This window comes from Amblyomma americanum, chromosome 6 (assembly GCF_052857255.1).
Source record: "Amblyomma americanum isolate KBUSLIRL-KWMA chromosome 6, ASM5285725v1, whole genome shotgun sequence".
Taxonomy (NCBI): Eukaryota; Metazoa; Arthropoda; class Arachnida; order Ixodida; family Ixodidae; genus Amblyomma; species Amblyomma americanum.
In genome coordinates this window covers 59223052-59240942 of record NC_135502.1, presented here as the reverse complement: position 1 = coordinate 59240942, position 17891 = coordinate 59223052, and the positions used below count along the sequence as shown (strand labels likewise).

Sequence of the window (17891 nt, the reverse complement as noted above, 5' to 3'; positions counted from 1 at the left end):
TTGACTACTGCCTAAACACTGCCGTAACTTGTCCATCGAATTCGCTTGGCTCGTGCCTAGACATTACCTTACATTGTCCTCCATAACAATCTCTTTTAAACTTTCGTACCACGTGAACTTCCCCTAGCCACACCGTATCCAAGTCATTTCGTCTAAAAGGTCAAAGGTAAAAGGTCGATGCCTCAGAGACCCATGGTGTTTTTCAGGATTGCTAGTGCAGTAAGGCCTTCGCACTAAAAACGCGTACACCACTGCCTCTAAGCCTAACGTGGCTCCGAGTACACGGATAATCTATACGGAGGCATGCACTGTGCGCAGGTGAGCGCTACTCGGTGTGGCTGCACGTGGACGCGGCGTACGCCGGCTCGTCGTTTGTGTGTCCCGAGTTCAGGCACTGGCTGCGCGGCATCGACTACGCCGACTCCATCGTGTGCAACACCTCCAAGTGGATGATGGTGCACTTCGACTGCAGTTGCCTCTGGTGAGGAGGGGGGGCGATCCGTCGGCTTCACAGCTGTTGACACACAGCGAGTCATGAAACGGAGACAAATGCGTCAGCGTGCCATACGATAAGCCGACACAATACCTAGTTCAGGGTTCGACGGACATCCGTCTGGCGAGGGGAATTCTGCGTCTGCCAAGTTGAATTATGAAGAAAACGCAAAAAAAAAACATTGGCGTTTCGGCATCGGAAGGGGCGTCTTGTTCACAGAAACAGACAGGCCGTAGCTTATGAAGGAAAAACGTGACATACACAGTTCATGCATATCTAGGGAACACTGCTCCGCGTCCTGTTTATCATTTCAGTGGTCATTTGAAGACGAAGGGACTCCTTGAGCAGGCACTTAGATAAAGATTTTTTTTCTCTTTCAAGTATACGCGCGGAATTCGTCAATCAAGTGGCCCATGCTTTGATGGGATTCTGCTAAGGCGTTGAGAGCCACTTTTTCATTCTTGATGTCATGCTGATGTTTCTTGAACCTCCTTCTGAAATCCCCTGACTCGCCTACATAGGTTGCGTTGCATGTTCTGCAAGAAATTTTGCGGATGGCGCCAGGATAGCTTGTCTACTATAGCGGCTCTTTCAGATGCACGGAGCGATACAGGCGCTGTTTTGCGCTGGCCTGAAAGGTGTAAATCTAAGGTAAACGTGGATGAAGGAAAATGACGTCAGCCTCCCGGATTACAACCGCGCTTCTGGAAACGCCCTCTCCGTAGCCGCGTTGTTCTCTATCTTAGGCTTTGTTAACTAGTAAAGTTATTAACCTAATTCTAATAGTCAACTTTTTAACCATTACCGATAGACCCCTGATTGCAGTTAGAGATTTGTAGTCGGCCGTTAGTAATAGCCACATCAGTTTTTAGAGTTTCGAAAACGCGATTACCCTCGGCGCTGTGACTCGACACAATTTGGCTGTTTCGACTAGTTACGTGCCCTGGAGGGGTGGCTTTGCCTGCATGCTTTGCGAACACACATACATTCTGACACGATGTAGCCAAATTTTGTCGAGCCACAGCGCCGAGGATAATCGCGTTTTAGAAATTCTAAAAACTGGTATGGCTATTTCTAACGGCCGCTACAAATCTCTTATTGATATCAGCTGCCTATCGGTAATAGTTCAAAAGTTAACTATAAGAATTTAGTTAATTCCTTTAGTAGTTAACATGAATAGCCTGTTGTTGTTTTTTTACGTCTGCCAAGACTGGTAATACTATGCCGCAAAAGGCTTCTCTCTACTTCAAAAATCCTATTTTTAAAAATTAGTCATAACCTTCTCTGGGACAACTGGAATACTAGCAGTGAGCCTCAAAAGTGATGCATGCCGATTTTATTGCAGGGTTAAAAACAGCAGCACAATTCATCACGCTTTCAATGTGGAGCCTCTCTACCTCCAACACGAGAATTCAGGTTTGTAATCCTCTGCGCTGGCCTGCAGGGTTGGATCCTTTTCAAACGTTGGCTCTTTCTCTTTCAGGTTACGCCGTGGACTTCATGGTACGTAAGCAGAGTCTGCACGTTTCGCATAAGCGCACAGTTGAAGCGTGTATTGGTTTGATTTGGTTTGGTTTATGTGGGTTTCACGTCCCAAAGAAACTCAGGTTACGAGGGGCAAGCATGTATTGATGTTACCTTCGATGATCCCGCAAGCGTCACACAAGAAAGTTACACTTTTGGATTCAATTCGCCTCATCGTGCTTACAAAGAGTTAGGGCGCAAAGAAAAAAAATGGCGGTAGATTTAGCGTGGTTAGGTCAAATGAGAATTAGGTGCGCGAGCACATCGGTTTTCACTTAAGTTCCGGATCGAGGCTCGGTTTTCAAGGTCAAACAGGCTTCAGACAAAGATCGGCTAAATCGGGTTTAAGCTCAGCTTTAAGCGTATGACGCGATAGCGTTAATGGGTTAATACCCATAGATGCGGGATTAGTCATTCTCTGCTTTATATTCATAGATTGCTGGAAGTCCTTACACCACTCCTTGCGCAGTGGTGCAGCGGTTAAGCGACGCGCCACTGCTCTGCGATGGCAGCTGCTGACACCGGTGTCGCTTGTGAGATCCAAGTTGCTCTTCTCGAGCAACCTCAAGGTCACGGAGAGGCGCTTCAGAGAGACAAACATTTGTGAAATCTGAAATTGGAAGTGCTAGTGCTCGCGCTCTAAGGCGGTTCCTGCCAAGCGACAAAACATAGTGTTCATGTATATGCTCCCGCAGGGAGCATATATATACAGGAACACTAACAAAACATACTCCGCAGCGCCACTAGGGAGCAGCGAGCGATTCCCTCACCATGGCCACGCGTTTCGCAAGGGAAACAATCCTGAACAGGCCATTGGTCCATACTTCTCCCGCTATAGTAGGATACAGCTTAAAAAAAAAACTGCAGTTGTTAACACTGGGCCACGGTCCGCGGCGTCGTGTACTACTCCGCTAGCCAGTCACAAAAATAAACGAAAATCAACTTTTAACGTTTCCCTTTATTAAACAAGCCAGATATAAAAATTGTAGAGCTTACAATTTTTTTTCTAGTGGTTAGCTTCTTTTTCGGCATCTAGAAAAGTTTTAACAACGAACTACTCTTTTGTCGTGGAAGAATTCTGTGTGGCGGTCCTAAATGTGGGCAGAGCTTCACTGCAGACTTAAGTTGTATCTGACTATAGCTTCTGCACGTGACTTTAAGTTGTATCTGACTATAGCTTCTGCACGTGACTTTAAGAATTTAAATCTCCCGGAAACGGCGGCTATACAAAGGGACCTGTGCTCGTTTACACGAAGCCAACCGTACTTGCAAGCAATAAACTGAAACTAGTGGTTAAATGCGATGCGTTTCACGGAGTACAGAATAGTGAACAAAATTTTGGAATAAGTTTGGAAACAACAACAGAGATCTGTAAGTTGTGCGCAGTAAGTCTAGAGTCACCTTGCATGGCAAATTTTAAAGAGGAATTAAATCGGAGCGTTTTTTTTTTCGCGATTTGTCACCAAAGACGAACTCTGATACCGTCAGGAAATGGCCGCCAAATGATCAGATGTTGAGAATTTTTGAACTACAGGATTTCTTTGAGCGGTCTCCACTGTTGACTTTAGAAACTGGTATGCAAAGAAAGATGTTTTACATGACTTGCGGTGACCTTATCCAAGGACTTTCGCTGACCAGTGCTACTATGGCACACCGGAATAACCTCATGCTTTCAAGGCGGTGTCGCTGTTTTGAATCTCGTGCATAGCCATCTTAGTCCTTCGTTTTTAATCAGCCACACATACTTCATTTTTATTATCTTTTTATCTACGCGTAATGACCTGTTTTCAGTCCATGGTGCGTGCTAAGCTGGTCGCTGAGGAGCTAAGGAATTCGAAATAAGTGAAGTCTTGGGTAGGTTTCTCTTCGCTAAAAGCTCCTGATGCTCTACATTTTATAAATGCATGTCAGGTACTGCTCCATCAGAACGACTGCAGTACATGCTCAAAGCTGCCTCCAAGCCTCCTACGCCATGTGTTGGAGCGCCTAACCTTTGATTACCGGGGCGCTACATCAAAACTAACCCATTGTGATCCATTGTGATCCGCTAATTCTTGTTCTCCGTAAGAATATAAAAATACTCCGCACAAACACACTAGCGCCTGGAATTTCGCCACAGAGTAGAACAGCAACATTGCATCACGGCCGCAAATTTATTGAAAAATAAATAGCTAGAGCAGCTTTCATCGCGCAAACAATTTCTAGCCGTTCTCAGAAATGGATATCCGGACTGTCTGTGACGAGCTATAAAACGAGCGGTGCTCTCGTAACATGGGGGTGCCTTTCGTAACTCTGAGGCGGAACAGCTGACCAAGTGCGCTCCGGTTTAGCATCTGAAGAGGGGCGACCCTTCGATGTTGAATTTATTTTACGACTCTCACTTACCCGCGGCAACCGAGGTCAGATCTTTTTCCCGCACGCGTCGGTGTTGGTCGTTTTGATCATAGCTTTACGAGAGAGCCGCCAATAATCTGCTGATGCCTCCTCGACCCACCACAGCATTGGCAAATCGGCCTGAGCCGGCGGTTCCGCAGCCTCAAGCTGTGGTTTGTTCTGAGAAGCTACGGCGTGGCAGGGATACAGGATCACATCCGCAGGGTAAGTGCGTGTCCAGCTGGTCTGAAAGCGCTGCCTGGTTGTTCGGGTTTGTTACGAGGCCGCTACTGCAGTTGCCTGCAACTTAAGCACGTGTGAAGCGTTTAGGTTAACGCTATAAGCTTGCAGCACAACAAGAATCTTCCACAAAAAAAAAAAAAACTACAGCATTATCATTTATTCACCTATAATGACCCTTAGGCGCGCGTATCTATACCGGTGTTACAATGAAGACTTTAAGTAATTTTCAAAAATAGGACTTTTGAGGCAAAATATGGCTTTTGCGGCGTGGTATTGCCAGGATTGGCGGACGCCACAAAACTGCATCGTGCGAAAATACATGCGCTTTCGAAAGCATGCAGGCAAAGGAACCCCTCCAATGCACGTAACTAGTCGAAAAAGCCAAATTTTGTCGAGCCACAGCGCTGAGAGTATCTCATTTTCAAAATTCTAAGAACTAATATAGATATTACTAACGACCGGCTACAAATCTATAATTGCAACTAGGCGCCTATCTCTAATAGTTAAGAAGTTAATCATTGGAAATTAGTTAACCAGCTTCATAGTTAAGATGATTCACCGGTTTTTTAGCGTCCGCCGACCCTGGAAATACCATTAAGGAAAAGCAATATTTTTGTCCCAAAAATTTTATTTTTTAAACTTACTTAAAATCTTCCTTGTAACACCCGGTATATAAGAGAACGTAAGAAAACATCATTAGTACGCCGTTATAACTGTGCATTTAAACTACGCTCAACATAAAGGGACAATATATAGCATTGAAGATATATTGAAAGTGCACAGCATAACAATGAATTTAACGAGAAAGTAAAGGTAAGGCATTTAACAGTAACTTATCAGAAAGGCGATCACTGAACGAACTCTTGAAGAGAACTGCATCCTGCAGATTTCATATTAAATCATCCAGGTAACATCATTGCTCTAAACCGGAGAGCATGGAGTATACATTCAAGGTGCCATGCAATCGCTAAACACTTGCACACTTGAAAATAAGGAGCGATAATCAGTTACCAGAGGGTAGAAGTTTGTTTTGGATGTTAAAGACAGTCTAAGGCAGCTTACATGCAGCTTCACTTAGTTCTCTCAGAACACATTTGTATGTTATTGCTGTTAGCCTCAGTTGAAACGGCAAAATATAACTCAACAAAAAACGGCATAACTTTTAATCACAAAATATTGCAAAAGATGACAGTGCAGCATTGCAGCGTAAAACGGAGAAAGTTAAAACAAGCCATTATTCGTGACTGTTCCAAGCAGTCAAATTTCAGCCTGCGCAGAAGGTAGCAACCTGAGCGCACTTACGCTCTAAACGCGAATACGCCTTTATGGGAGTACAAAAAGGAGTGAGCTGTCCTCTAGCACTCTCCATTTTTATAATAGGGAGTGGGCTACATGACAGCTTACTCCCCTTTTTACACCTCTTTAGAGTGTAGATTTGTGCCAATTCTAAGAACGCGGGTGGGTGAAACGAATAACGAGAGACACAATGCATTTTTCATTGCACAGCCCTTTTTATTTGCTTCCGAGGCGTTAAAGCAATGTTTGAAATTTTATTTCGGCGGAGAAACAGGCTGCGCTTGCGCACTCGATGGCACTGTCCATATCTGCTTCACAGAGTGTTCAGATGGCCGAGATCTTCGAGAGTCTTGTGGAAGCGGACAAGCGTTTTGAAATTCCCGCCAAACGACACCTCGGCGTCGTCGTCTTCCGACTCAAGGTGGGAACGCCTCTGGTGCTCTTTACGCATGTTGTGTTCTCCACTATGGCACCGTTTTTTCTCTCTTTTTTTCACTCCCACCTTCCTCCCTTCTCTTACGGCGCAGTTCAGGTGTCCACCGTGAAACGAGAGTTACTGCGCCATTTCCTTTCCTAAAAAAACAAAAAGAACACTGTCGTGTGCCCCTCCCCCCGCCAAAAGAAGAAAAACAGTGCATGCTCCGGCGAACCAGTCTGTTGCCACTTTCGTTCCCTTAAACGGGCAGTGAAGAGAACTCCGTCCAATGTTTTTGCTTAATAAACATCTATTCAACAGCTTTTTGTGGCTATGCTGATGTTTTTCCCTCAACAAAATGCGCATTCATTTCTCAAAAATGCATTTAAAACTTTTTCCACCCACTCGATTCATACTAGTGACGTCTACACCCAAAATTACTCCGTGCTCACAGTTTGGAAATGAATGGCGGTTTAGCATAGCCTCTGGGATCCGCGAAAAAACCGCACACAACTTATTTCCGAAATCGTCTGGTCATGGTGATACCCGTATTTTTTGCCGATTTCTGTCTCACTTTCCAGGGAAACTGACATCTTTTGTCGTAAGAACGGGTAATATATCGATGCAAGACTACTTCAATTTGTCTTCAGTCTCCGTTTTCACAACAACAAAAAAGAATGAGCACAGCAACACTTTCCTCATCCTTTCTCTTTGTCCCCATTTCCTCTTTCCATTTTCCACCGTTTGAGATGGTCGCTCAAGCTGTGCGCTTTGGGGACAGTCCGCAAGGCCGACTATGACAAGACTTCTTCCCTTTACGCCTTTCGCGTTTTTGCCACTTTGCTGTTTCATGCAGTTTTGCCTACCTGGCAAAAGAGTAGGTGCTGGTCTCTCGAAAACCGTTGCACACAACAATGAGTCTAGGTTTCTGCGTATTAACAGACCATCAGCGAGTTGCCGGAAAATTCTGGCACCCAACGTTTTGACGTCTATAACGATTACTTTTCACACGTGGTACAATTATTCATCATTGATGACTGGATGACACATAGCTGAAAGACGACCGGATTAGTATATTTGCGACTGTATACTTCCTGCTGTATGAGAGAATCTGGCAACCAAACCAGTAGCCTTTGCGGAATAACAAAAAAAGATTAAAGTGGTAACACCATGAGACCGCCTTGACGTTCCTATATACCCAATGTGTCCAGACATGCGCTCAGGTCGCACTATTTCAGAAACACGTTTTTCTAAGGAATGACACGCAGCTAGAGGAGGAAATATCTTGCCGCCATTGAAGAACACAACGAAATAAATGTTCAACAAACGCTGCCCCTTATTCTGCACTTGCACTACTGCTGAGTATCCACTGCAGCAAACCGCGTGCGCGCGCAGGGTCCCAACGCGACCACGGAGAAGCTGCTGAAGCGGCTGAACGCGAGCGGCAAGTTGCACTGCGTGCCGGCCGCCTTCAAAGGCAAGTACGTCATCCGCTACGTGGTGACGTCGACGCACACCAACGAGGCGGACATACTGCGCGACTGGAGCGTCATCTGCCAGACGGCAGACGAGGTGGCGCCGCACCGCATCACGCTCGCCGAGCTCAAGAAACAGGACCCCGAGTTCGGTGAGTGCGAGCACTTCCAATGCCGCCGAAGTAGTAGAGCATATCACAACGCAGAGGTAACCTAGTCGTTTGAGCATCCGCCTCGCATGCTGGAGGTGCGGGGTTCGATCCCCAGTGCCGCCAGGTACCCACCGGTGAAACAATGGGTACAAGCTCCCCCTGGCCTAGTGCTCGGTTTCTCTGGTGTAAAATGCTTGCGAAGCAGGTATTTCACCTCACCTCGAACAAATGAAAAAACCTTGTGCCATGGCGCTGTTTAGCCACAGATCCTCTTGCGCCATAAACATTCATCATCACCGTCATCATATTCATCATCTGTTGTAGTAGAGCATTTGGAGTATTTGGAGTGTTCCTGCCCGTACCAGTTCCGTAATATAATGACAGTAGCCAGACCATATTTGTGTAGGTAAAATTTAAAAAAAAGGAGAGAATACAGCTGCGTAGCAGGGAGAAAATGCCCTATATACGTCATTTGAGTGCACGTGAGATTTAAGCCCGGAAATTAATCGAGAACTCACCACTGCTGTGTCCCTCATAGCCCGTTGCTAGCTTCTAAGCGTAAAATATGAATAATAAACTTTTTTATCTATCTATTGTGGGCTTTCAGTCATCCCATTTTTCTCTTGTCGACTAGATTCACAAGACATTCGTCAACATGCATCATCACGTAGAAATCAAATGTACTTATGAATAATGTAAGCTTGAATTTCTTCTCCCATGTAGGTCGAGATTGTACACTTCGGTTCAAGGAAAGTGGCAGGAAACAAGAAAACAACAACAACAAGGGACACATATGCTCTGAATCAGGACATAGAGTTCGCCTTGTTGGTATGCGCTGACAGAACAGAGTTTTATTGCAACGCTATGAATAGATATATGTAATCTAATACAACAAAATAAATCAAGTAAATAACTATTGCGAACAATAAAACCAAATATTACGATCCACTATCTCAAGAGTAATTTTCTTTCCCCGTTTGGAGTATGAAGACTTAACTAGCAATGCCGTTTCTTGATTTTACAATCTTGTATGCCTCTAATACCTACATAGTTCCATGGCCAAGGTGTGTCAGTTTTTCAGCAATATCCCAGAGATACTTTAAGGCAGAGAACGAAGATTTATTTTCAACTGCGCAAAAAAGAAAGCCACGGGTCGGAGAGCGTCGAGCGAGTGGCGTCCTTCTCTGGAATCGCTGGGAGTCTGCCGAAGCAGTCGTCCACTCCGCGCGTCGGCCCCGACACACAAATCAATGGCACACACCGACGCCGCCTTCACTCAGGAGGAGTAATGTGCGATTCCCCAACTATTCTTGCGGCGGCGGGCCAAGGCGTGCTTCCCTCAGACACAGTGGGTGGATACGTGTTGTGCCGTGAAGATATCTTGACTCCGTGCCAAATGAGTGCTACCTCATACATTCCGTGCTTCTAACGAGTGCTTCTAACAATGGTTTTTGCTTGGTAAGGAGTAGGTCTTCTGATAAACAGCTAAGCATCAAGTTGCACTCAAAGACATCAACAAGTTGATAGGGACAATAAGTATAGTGGGGTGAAATGAATGAATGAAATATAATAGCCCCTGCCTGCACCACTGTTGCACAACAGGCTTAATTCAATTGTAATATATAAGAGGAGGCCCGAGGGCAATTGTGGTTTTGCCGCCCGAAGGTGGGAAAAATTGTTAAAAAAACGGGGATGAGCTACTAAAGAGACCCGTGCACAGCAAGGGAGCGGGCCCGGCTAGACTCCCCTGATCTCCCCAGGGAAGTAGCAGGTAGGAACGGGATACGGGAATAGGATATAAGATATAGGGATGGGGTCATAGGAATTAGGACGATATGGGGACAGGGGAATTTTTTTTCGTATTTCTGATGCCATTGAGCTCATTTCCAGGAGGGCGAGCACTCAAATTTCAACCGATAGTGCGGCTCTCGGCCTCCACTTCCATACCACAAAGAACGTTGCCGGAATCTCCGACCGTCCAAGACAGGGTAACCTAACTGGGGCTCGACCGAGATCCCCTCCGCCAAGCAGCCACACCGACCATCCAACACTACTAAAACGAATCATTTCTGCAGCGTAACTATATAGCCACCAGGCGCCACCTTTTATACGTCGGGCAACATCAAGTTTCAATAAAAAAATTAGCCGACGACTACGCTTCTCGGTAATGGGATTTTTCAGCGCAGCTACTGCGGTACTCGAACCGTAGGCGGCTGCATTCAGAACACGTAGTGCCGAACGGAGGCGGCTCTGGGTTCCAGCTCCGGCATCGCGCACAGCGTTCCGCGCCGATGCCGCGAAGCCGATGCCGATCCGCGCCGAGCGATGGATGGAAACCACACCAGCAAAAATTTCGGACAGGCGCACTCGGGAGTCGATACCGCGTACTAAACGATATTTCGTGCGAGCAATGTGAGGAACGAGGAAGGCACTGACCGCATCAGATACTAAGTCCAACACTTTAATATTAATACACATAAATATTTATTAACCTACTTAAATACTTAAATATATAACATAAAACTTAAATATTTATTAAAATAAGTATTCCTTGTTCCCAAGTGCGATCGCACTTTGGAATAGTTTGCCTGTTTTTGTTAAGTGTAATCAAAACAGCAATTTGAAACGATTTCTTAAGTACCTTTGATGTTGATCTGTTTCACTGTATATTTATTTCGACCTTAGCGTTGTTCCACACATCCCAGTATCTTGCCGCGCTGCTGTATCCCAAGTGAACTTGATCTGTTTAGTTTTTGTTCACACCATTGTAATCACTCCTGCTTGGTGCCGACAATTACTGACGCAGGGTTTTTTGGTCGTATGACACCTCATCTGGTGGCACCACTGTAACGATATGCTCCTTGCCGCTGCTGTAGAAGTTGATTAGAGGCAATGCCGCGGAGGAGAGCAGAGCCGGACATAGGGGGTTCCCTTGGCAAAGATAATCTCGAGATGTCAGCCGGGTTCCCACAGTCAATCTGCCCCTATCGTCCAATAAGACAAGACAGGTAATTAAACAAGGATAACAGAAAGGCACCGCCTGATAGCCGCTATTCCGCGGTGTCTGCAGCGAACAAACACCAATAACAGCCGGAATCGTGTCACCCTTCCCCCAGCGCTTATCTGTTGTCGTCGTCGTCGTCGTCGTCGTCGTCGTCGTCATTATCGTTGTTGTCGTCGTCGTCGTCGTCGTTGTTGTTGTTGTTGCTGTTGCTGTTGTTGTTGTTGTTGTTGTTGTTGTTGTTGTTGTTGTTGTTGTTGTTGTTGTTGTTGTTGTTGTTGTTGTTGTTGTTGTTGTTGTTGTTGTTGTTTTCTTGGTCACACGGCACATACCGAATCTGAATCCAGGGGGCGATTTTTTTAATGCTGTTTCGTTTTCCTTTAATTTCAACTCAAGCGTCTTCGCTCTATCTTGCACGTCAGCCGCGTCATCTTCGTATTCATTGTCATCCCCACCCTTTCCTCGGTGTTCAGTTAATAGCCCTGGTGAGACTGCTGAAGGCCTGCGTACAGCTGTACCGTTCTCTATAGTGGACACAACTTGTCTCCTTTCGGATTTGATGAGAAGGGCGAAGGCTAGGTACTGGGCCCTGCCAGACACCCGCCACATCCGCCTTAAACGGCTAGATCCGACGATGACCTTTTCAGTTCCTCGCGGAATACCTCGCCCTATTGCATGCGTTATACGTAGACTACGTTTAAACGTGGCATTCACGCGCAAATACTTGCACTTAATAGGACAAGCGGACTCCCCGGAATGTACCACGTGTGGCGTGCTAGAGACTATAGAACATGTTTTAGTGGCGTGTCCAGCGTATGCACGTCAAAGACTCATACTCGCATCTGCTCTGAAGCCTATGGACACATCGCTCCTCTCTGAGGATTTGATCCTCGGCGCTTGGCCAGATAGTTTTAGGACTGTAAAGGCAATGCGAGCGCTCTCACGCTTTTTGAGCGACACGGACCTTGTCTCGCGTTTGTGATGTCAGAAAGTGTGCCTTGTTTTTTTTTTTAAGTAGTTTTTCATCGGCCTCCTCCCATCATCATCGTCCCCCATCGTGACCTTCTTATATCTCCTCTTCCCGTCCCCCAGAGCAGAGTAGCAGGCCAGATATTTATTTTTTCAGGCCAACCTCTCTGCCTTTCCTATCAATAAACCCTCTCTCTCTCTCTCTTTCTCTCTTCTTTCCCCCTTAATAGCCCTTGTGAGACTGCAAAGGCAGCCAAAGAGTGTTTCCCGCACATAGCGAGACGCTGATTGCCCATCGCAGGCTCGAGCCTCCTGCTGTCCAACAGCCCGATGACGCCCAAGGTGGTCAACGGCAGCTACGTGGCGCTGTTCGAGGGAGAGGACGCGCTGCGGCAGCTGGTGAGCCGCTACTCGAACCGCTTCTCGCTGACGGCCAAGGAGAGCCCCGAGCTGCGGCGCCGCGTCAAGCGCTTCATGCTCTGCCAGAAGCAGCTCAGCCTGGACTCGCGCATGGACCTCGTCAACTCGCTCATCGCCTCCTCCAGGGGTGAGCACTCGCTCCCGCAATGCAGTGTGCTGCAGTGCCAGCTAGATGGGGCTCACCTCTTTTCTTTTTTTCTTTTATTTTTTTGACGAGTCGTCGTTGTCGTAGTATATATAGTGGCTGTATGTCGTAACAGAACACTCGGCGACGTCACAACTCCTAGGTCAGGTGATTTTCCTCTGACCAATGAGAATGAAGCACTGCTGCGTTCAACTGCTAGCCAAGAGGAATTCGCCATCTGACCTAAGTGGTCTAAGTGGGCCCCTCGAGCAGTGAAAATTTCACCGTGGGAGAGAAGGAAAAATGACGCAGCTTTTTTAACTTCTTCGATGCACGAGAAGGAAGAAAGCTAGGTATAGTCGGATACAACTCAAGAACGAAGCGGCTTTCCCTCGTCAAAGGACAACCATCCAGTTAATGGCGTCGGGCGATTCTCGTGACCCTGCTAGCGTGACAAAGCAGTTAGCGGCGACGCAATGGAGAGAGGGGTCTATCCCCGACTATAGAGGGAAGGGATTATCCCCTTTCATCTACCACTCCCTGCTTTGTCGCATAGCAGTGTCATGAGAATCGGCTAACGCCATTAGCGGGAAGGGGGCCCTCTGACGGGGAAAAGCCGCTGCGTTCTCGAGTTGTATCCGACTATAGGTCATTTTATTTATTTTTTGTGAGTTCGGCTTGGTCATAGTACTACTTAGCACGCCATAAGTTGCGCAGTAAACCTTCTTATCGATTTTAATAATTTGTTGAAGACGCATTACAGCTGCTCTTATTTTGTTTCCAGGCATTCAGACGTTATTAGCCGCCTCCCTTTGTGAGAAATGTGAGTTAAAAGCCTTTTCATTTTGTTTCTCTGTTTTGGTTTTAGATTTCACCCTTTTGAAGATATTCGAATGATTTTTCGTTATACTTTTTAAAAAAGTACGTGCCATTTCTGTGCTTTCCTGTCTGTACATATTTATTGGACAGGCCTGCGACAGAAACTACTTAAGAGCGCCTCTCAAGGAAAGCAAGAGTGAGTACGAAGCTTAACATGTGACCGAAGCTCACCGGTGTAGCCTCATGCCATCGAACGGGTTTGGGGGCCGTATTATAGAAGCATCCATAATCCATTTTCCATTTCGGATCCAACTGGCCCTCTGGCATTGGTTACTGTTGTTCGGTGACGTACCCCAGCTTTCAAGCGTGCGTCCGTGGGAAGCGACCGGACCATTGGCTCATTGACGACCGGACATTATCATTGGCCGTGAAATGCAGCCAATGGGGAGTCGATGCGTGCGGCGAATGGCGGAGGCTATCGTCAACGTGGGGATCCGATACCTTGTGTTTTTTTTTTTTGTGACTGGCCGATTGCTGCTTTCGGCTGATGCTGCTGTCACTCTGACGTCATGCGAAATGAAATGGGAACTGGATAATGGGTTCTTATGGAATGCGGCCCCTCACCCTTACTACGCGGCGCGCTTTACCTAAACTGCAAGGTGCATTTTTTAACACGACCGGTGCAACGGCTGAAGTGCGCGCTTCCTCTGGGGCGATCTTTAAATCTGCGCTTTTAATCAGCTTTCGTACGTAATATACAGAAAACCTTTGCTGAAGGCAAATGCAGCGTAAGGTGTTTACCAAACTATATGGAGAAAAAAGAACGAAGAGGACGATAATTTATGTGCCGAGAGCTTCGAAGGAAAATTTTCTGATTAAACGAAATTCACAATTTTTTCGTATTCTTCACTCACGAGGTTACACATAATTTTATCTGGCTGCTTAGGACAAAATCTTAGGCAAATGAACTACGCCTTCACTCCGTTCGTGTGAACAAGGCAATACCGTCAAGCAAGCTACTTCACTGCTTGCACAACGCGATCTCGGTTAGGTGCGCTAAAACTGCATCAGACAACAGCACACCTGTCAGACTGCAGTTATTGCTAGCGGTGTTATTGTCAAGTGACAAAGTGGCATCTAACCGCGCCATCAGCAGAACAAAAACGGTCAAGCCATGCACGCTAAGCTGTTCGGTGCTGGATACTCGGCTTGTGGTCCGGAATCGCGATTCGGTTCGTACAATCTAGACCAAGAAGGACTAAATGTCCTACAGGGGCTAGTTCTCTCAGGGACTAACTGCGTTACAACGAACACTAGTTCATCAAAAAGGCAACCATTACTCCCATTGAGAATGACTTTCTTACTCCATTACCATTACTCCCTTAGAGCCACAGTTCGTCTCTCCACAGACTAACCTTTCCTTGCAAGAAATAGAAGATGGATATGGCCCTGCTTTATCATTTTTTTTATTATAGTGTCACAGTGCATGACGCAGTATCTATAAAGAGGGTGGTGTGAATAATATAGAGCTTTAGCAGATCGTTACAGTGTACCCCTGCCGTGCACAGCTACCGCCATTTGCGCATGCTCTGTTGGCGGCTGGCGGTGGTGGTATACGGCAAGGCCGTCGTTGTGCTAAAACTCTCTTACGCTGGCGCGGGCATGCAGGCGTAGAGGCGGGCGGTGGCGCCGACGGAGGCAAGGACAGCGGCCCCATCGCCGAGGGGGATGAGGATCCCGGCATGGCAGCGGCCCAGAAGGCCTTGACCACTGCGGGCACTGCGGACGCCGCGTGCATTTGCTGCTCTCGTCCGCTGGCGCGAACCGACTCGCGACACAGCGAGTGATGCCGCAGTACCTCGCCAGTCACCACCAGTGTTGTACCAACTCTCTCCATATGCCCTGTCCGCGACTTCTCCTTGCCCTTGTATTTGTGGGGTGTGCACTTTCTTCACTAAGGTTTCTGTCCCCTCCCCCCGCTTTCGCCGCGTTTTGAACGTGCTGCCTATTTCGCTTGCGTACCCGGACTTGATTGACTAAATACTTGTCCTTCAAGGTGCCAGAAAAGTGGGTCTATTAGGGAGAGGAGTCGCAGCGCAAGCATGCGAGAAGCGCTGTTTGGCTCGTTACATGTGTCTGTGCATCGAAAGTTTGCGCTTGATTTGCCACTGCGAACGCCTACGTTCAATTTGCACGTCATCAGGAACTCCAGCCCTGGCGAGTTTGTTCGGAATTCAGGTTCCATGCTCCGAGCCGAAATACTGCTAGAAGCCCGCACGCAGTTGTTCTCACGCATGACGCGATATTTACTGTTCTGCACTGTTTCTTAGTATAACTTCCACGCCTGCTGAACGATAACGATTCAAACCGTACACATAAGTGACGTCTTGCCAGACCTCACCGATGTTGAAGATATCTCCCTCTTCCTTCGCGTACGTTTCAACTACCATCTGCTGAGCGAGTTATTCAGCCCGCTTTCCTTGTCGCGTTCTCCCCTGTCGGCCATCTCAATACCGCCAAGCGCACCCTGCATTAGCCTAAGCCGAACAATCTGTGTGTGTGTGCTGGGTACACTTGTCTTTGCCGAAAACGTTGAATAAACGTCAAATATAACCCACATCAGCGTCGCCTTGATTTTTCAATTGCTCTTATTTGTTTCTTTTAAGCTCTGTGGCATACCTACAGCAGGGCACAACTTAAAAAAAAAACAGCAGTGACGTGGCCCCTTCGTCGAAGCAATATATGAGGACAGGTTCTTCGGCGGAAGACCCGCTGCTTCCAGGTGCCGAATTCTCGTTGGGTTCAGCGCCAGGTAAACCCAGAACAAGAGGTGAATATCAGCCCCAGCATTTTGCGAGTTGCGGACAGGGCACCCTGCGCGCGGATATAAGTGGCGAAAGTGAGGCCACGTCCGAGTGACGGCAGGAGTGAGGACAACCGCGACTCGAATCCTCCGAAGCACAACCTCATCTGCACTGCTAAGACCTCGGGGGAGGGTTGTCGCACACGGAGGGATGAGAGCACGTGTGCGGCGCCGGAGTTCCTTTCTTGTGAGAAGGAGGGTAGCATCATCCATGCTGAGGAACCGAGGCATTGACGAGGATAGGGTCACCAAGCGTGTTGCAGAATCTGCACAGCTTTGTGAAGACAGCGGACCCACTCAATTCGAATGGCTTGTCGGATGGGAGCCGCCAGACGATGTATGTCCTGGCAGATATCTCGGCTATGATTGACGCGTCGGAGTAGACCGAGATCGGCCCACCTCTTCGCATTCATTTAACACCCAGCTCCTTTTTTCTTTTCTTTTTACCCTCACAACTCCCTTTATGCTCAGAGGCAATAAATAACTTTATCAAGCAAAAAACAGCAGTTGGTTACATTGCGCCACGGCCCGCGGTGTTCTGTATTAGTTTGTTGGCCAATCGCAACAATAAACGAAATCAGGTTTGTAATGTTTGACTATATTAAACAAGCCAGACATCAAAATTCTAGAGCTTACAACTTTTTTTTTATTCTTATTAGCTGCTTGCTTAGGTAAGAATAAATGTTTTAACAACGGACTACTTTTTTTGTCGCGGAAGAATCTTGTGCGGCGGTCCTGAGTGTGGGCGGAGCTTCACTGCAGACTTAAGTTGTTTCAGACTATAGAAGTGGAAGTTTTTCCGTTGTGTTGGAAAATAAGCAGGACGAGATAATAGCATCTAAGAAGCACAGTGCAAGGGCATAGTTTAAGTAAGAAAAAACTGAAATAGGCGTAATAAATTCGATGCCGATCCCTAAGGAGTTGTTACCTTTACGCAGCAGCTGTTGCCACCCTGATACGAAACGGAAGCCACGATCTATCTGAAGTCGCATCATGGGACGTCAAGCAGCCGACCACGAAGACGGGTGGCATGTTATGATAACGGCAAGAACGTAGCTGGATTAATTCCAGAATAATCTCATATGTAATCCCCGTATGATCCATTAATTGCCCTTCGAGGAAACAATAAATTGTTTAAATATGTTTAAATAAACAAATACAATTTATTTACCAGAAACGAGACCTCACCAGCCATATAACGTTGACACAACAGTAGTCTTGAAGATTGAAGCCCGTTCGCTCAACATGCTGCACTCTGAATCCGTTTATGATCTTTGCTTACAGCTACGACACGCCAGTCCTAGCTTTGCTAGAACATCTCGATGCCCTTGCCTGCCTTCCTTTTTCCGAGAATCAGGAAAGGAAGGGGGGAGGGGGGGGGGAGCATTCAAACTATGAAAAAAAGAAAGAGTTAACACCAGTATTTCCATATGGAAACCCGCAGTCATTTTCTACAGCATTGGACGATACCCTGCGACATGTAAGCCGCAAACGAATTATCTTTTTAAAAATTAAAGAGCACCAAATTGTTCTAGTGTTTTCTTTATATAACGCAGAGTTTGTTTAAGCGCGGTAAATAATTTAAAATACATTTTCCTCCCCCAGGTTGTTTCGGTTTCAACAGGGCAGCGATGACTACGACGTCAGAGACAAGTTTAGGAACGTTGAAGTCACATGAGGCATTTAAAAAAAACTATGTTTGTTGATTTGTTGTTTTCTGACTC

The 17891-nt window shown here is 46.7% G+C and overlaps 1 protein-coding gene across 1 annotated transcript in view; it reads left to right on the top strand.

The window, feature by feature from the left end:
- Positions 1 to 15914, top strand: part of Hdc (histidine decarboxylase) — a 31379-nt gene extending 15465 nt beyond the window's left edge. The window contains exons 8-16 of the mRNA XM_077627086.1: positions 319 to 481; positions 1839 to 1909; positions 1977 to 1996; positions 4517 to 4615; positions 6249 to 6350; positions 7740 to 7971; positions 12243 to 12488; positions 13270 to 13308; positions 14973 to 15914. Coding sequence (XP_077483212.1) covers positions 319 to 481; positions 1839 to 1909; positions 1977 to 1996; positions 4517 to 4615; positions 6249 to 6350; positions 7740 to 7971; positions 12243 to 12488; positions 13270 to 13308; positions 14973 to 15151 — 1151 coding nt within the window. The 3' untranslated portion in view covers positions 15152 to 15914. The remainder of the gene's footprint in view (positions 1 to 318; positions 482 to 1838; positions 1910 to 1976; positions 1997 to 4516; positions 4616 to 6248; positions 6351 to 7739; positions 7972 to 12242; positions 12489 to 13269; positions 13309 to 14972) is intronic.
- The last annotated feature ends 1977 nt before the right edge of the window (positions 15915 to 17891 follow it).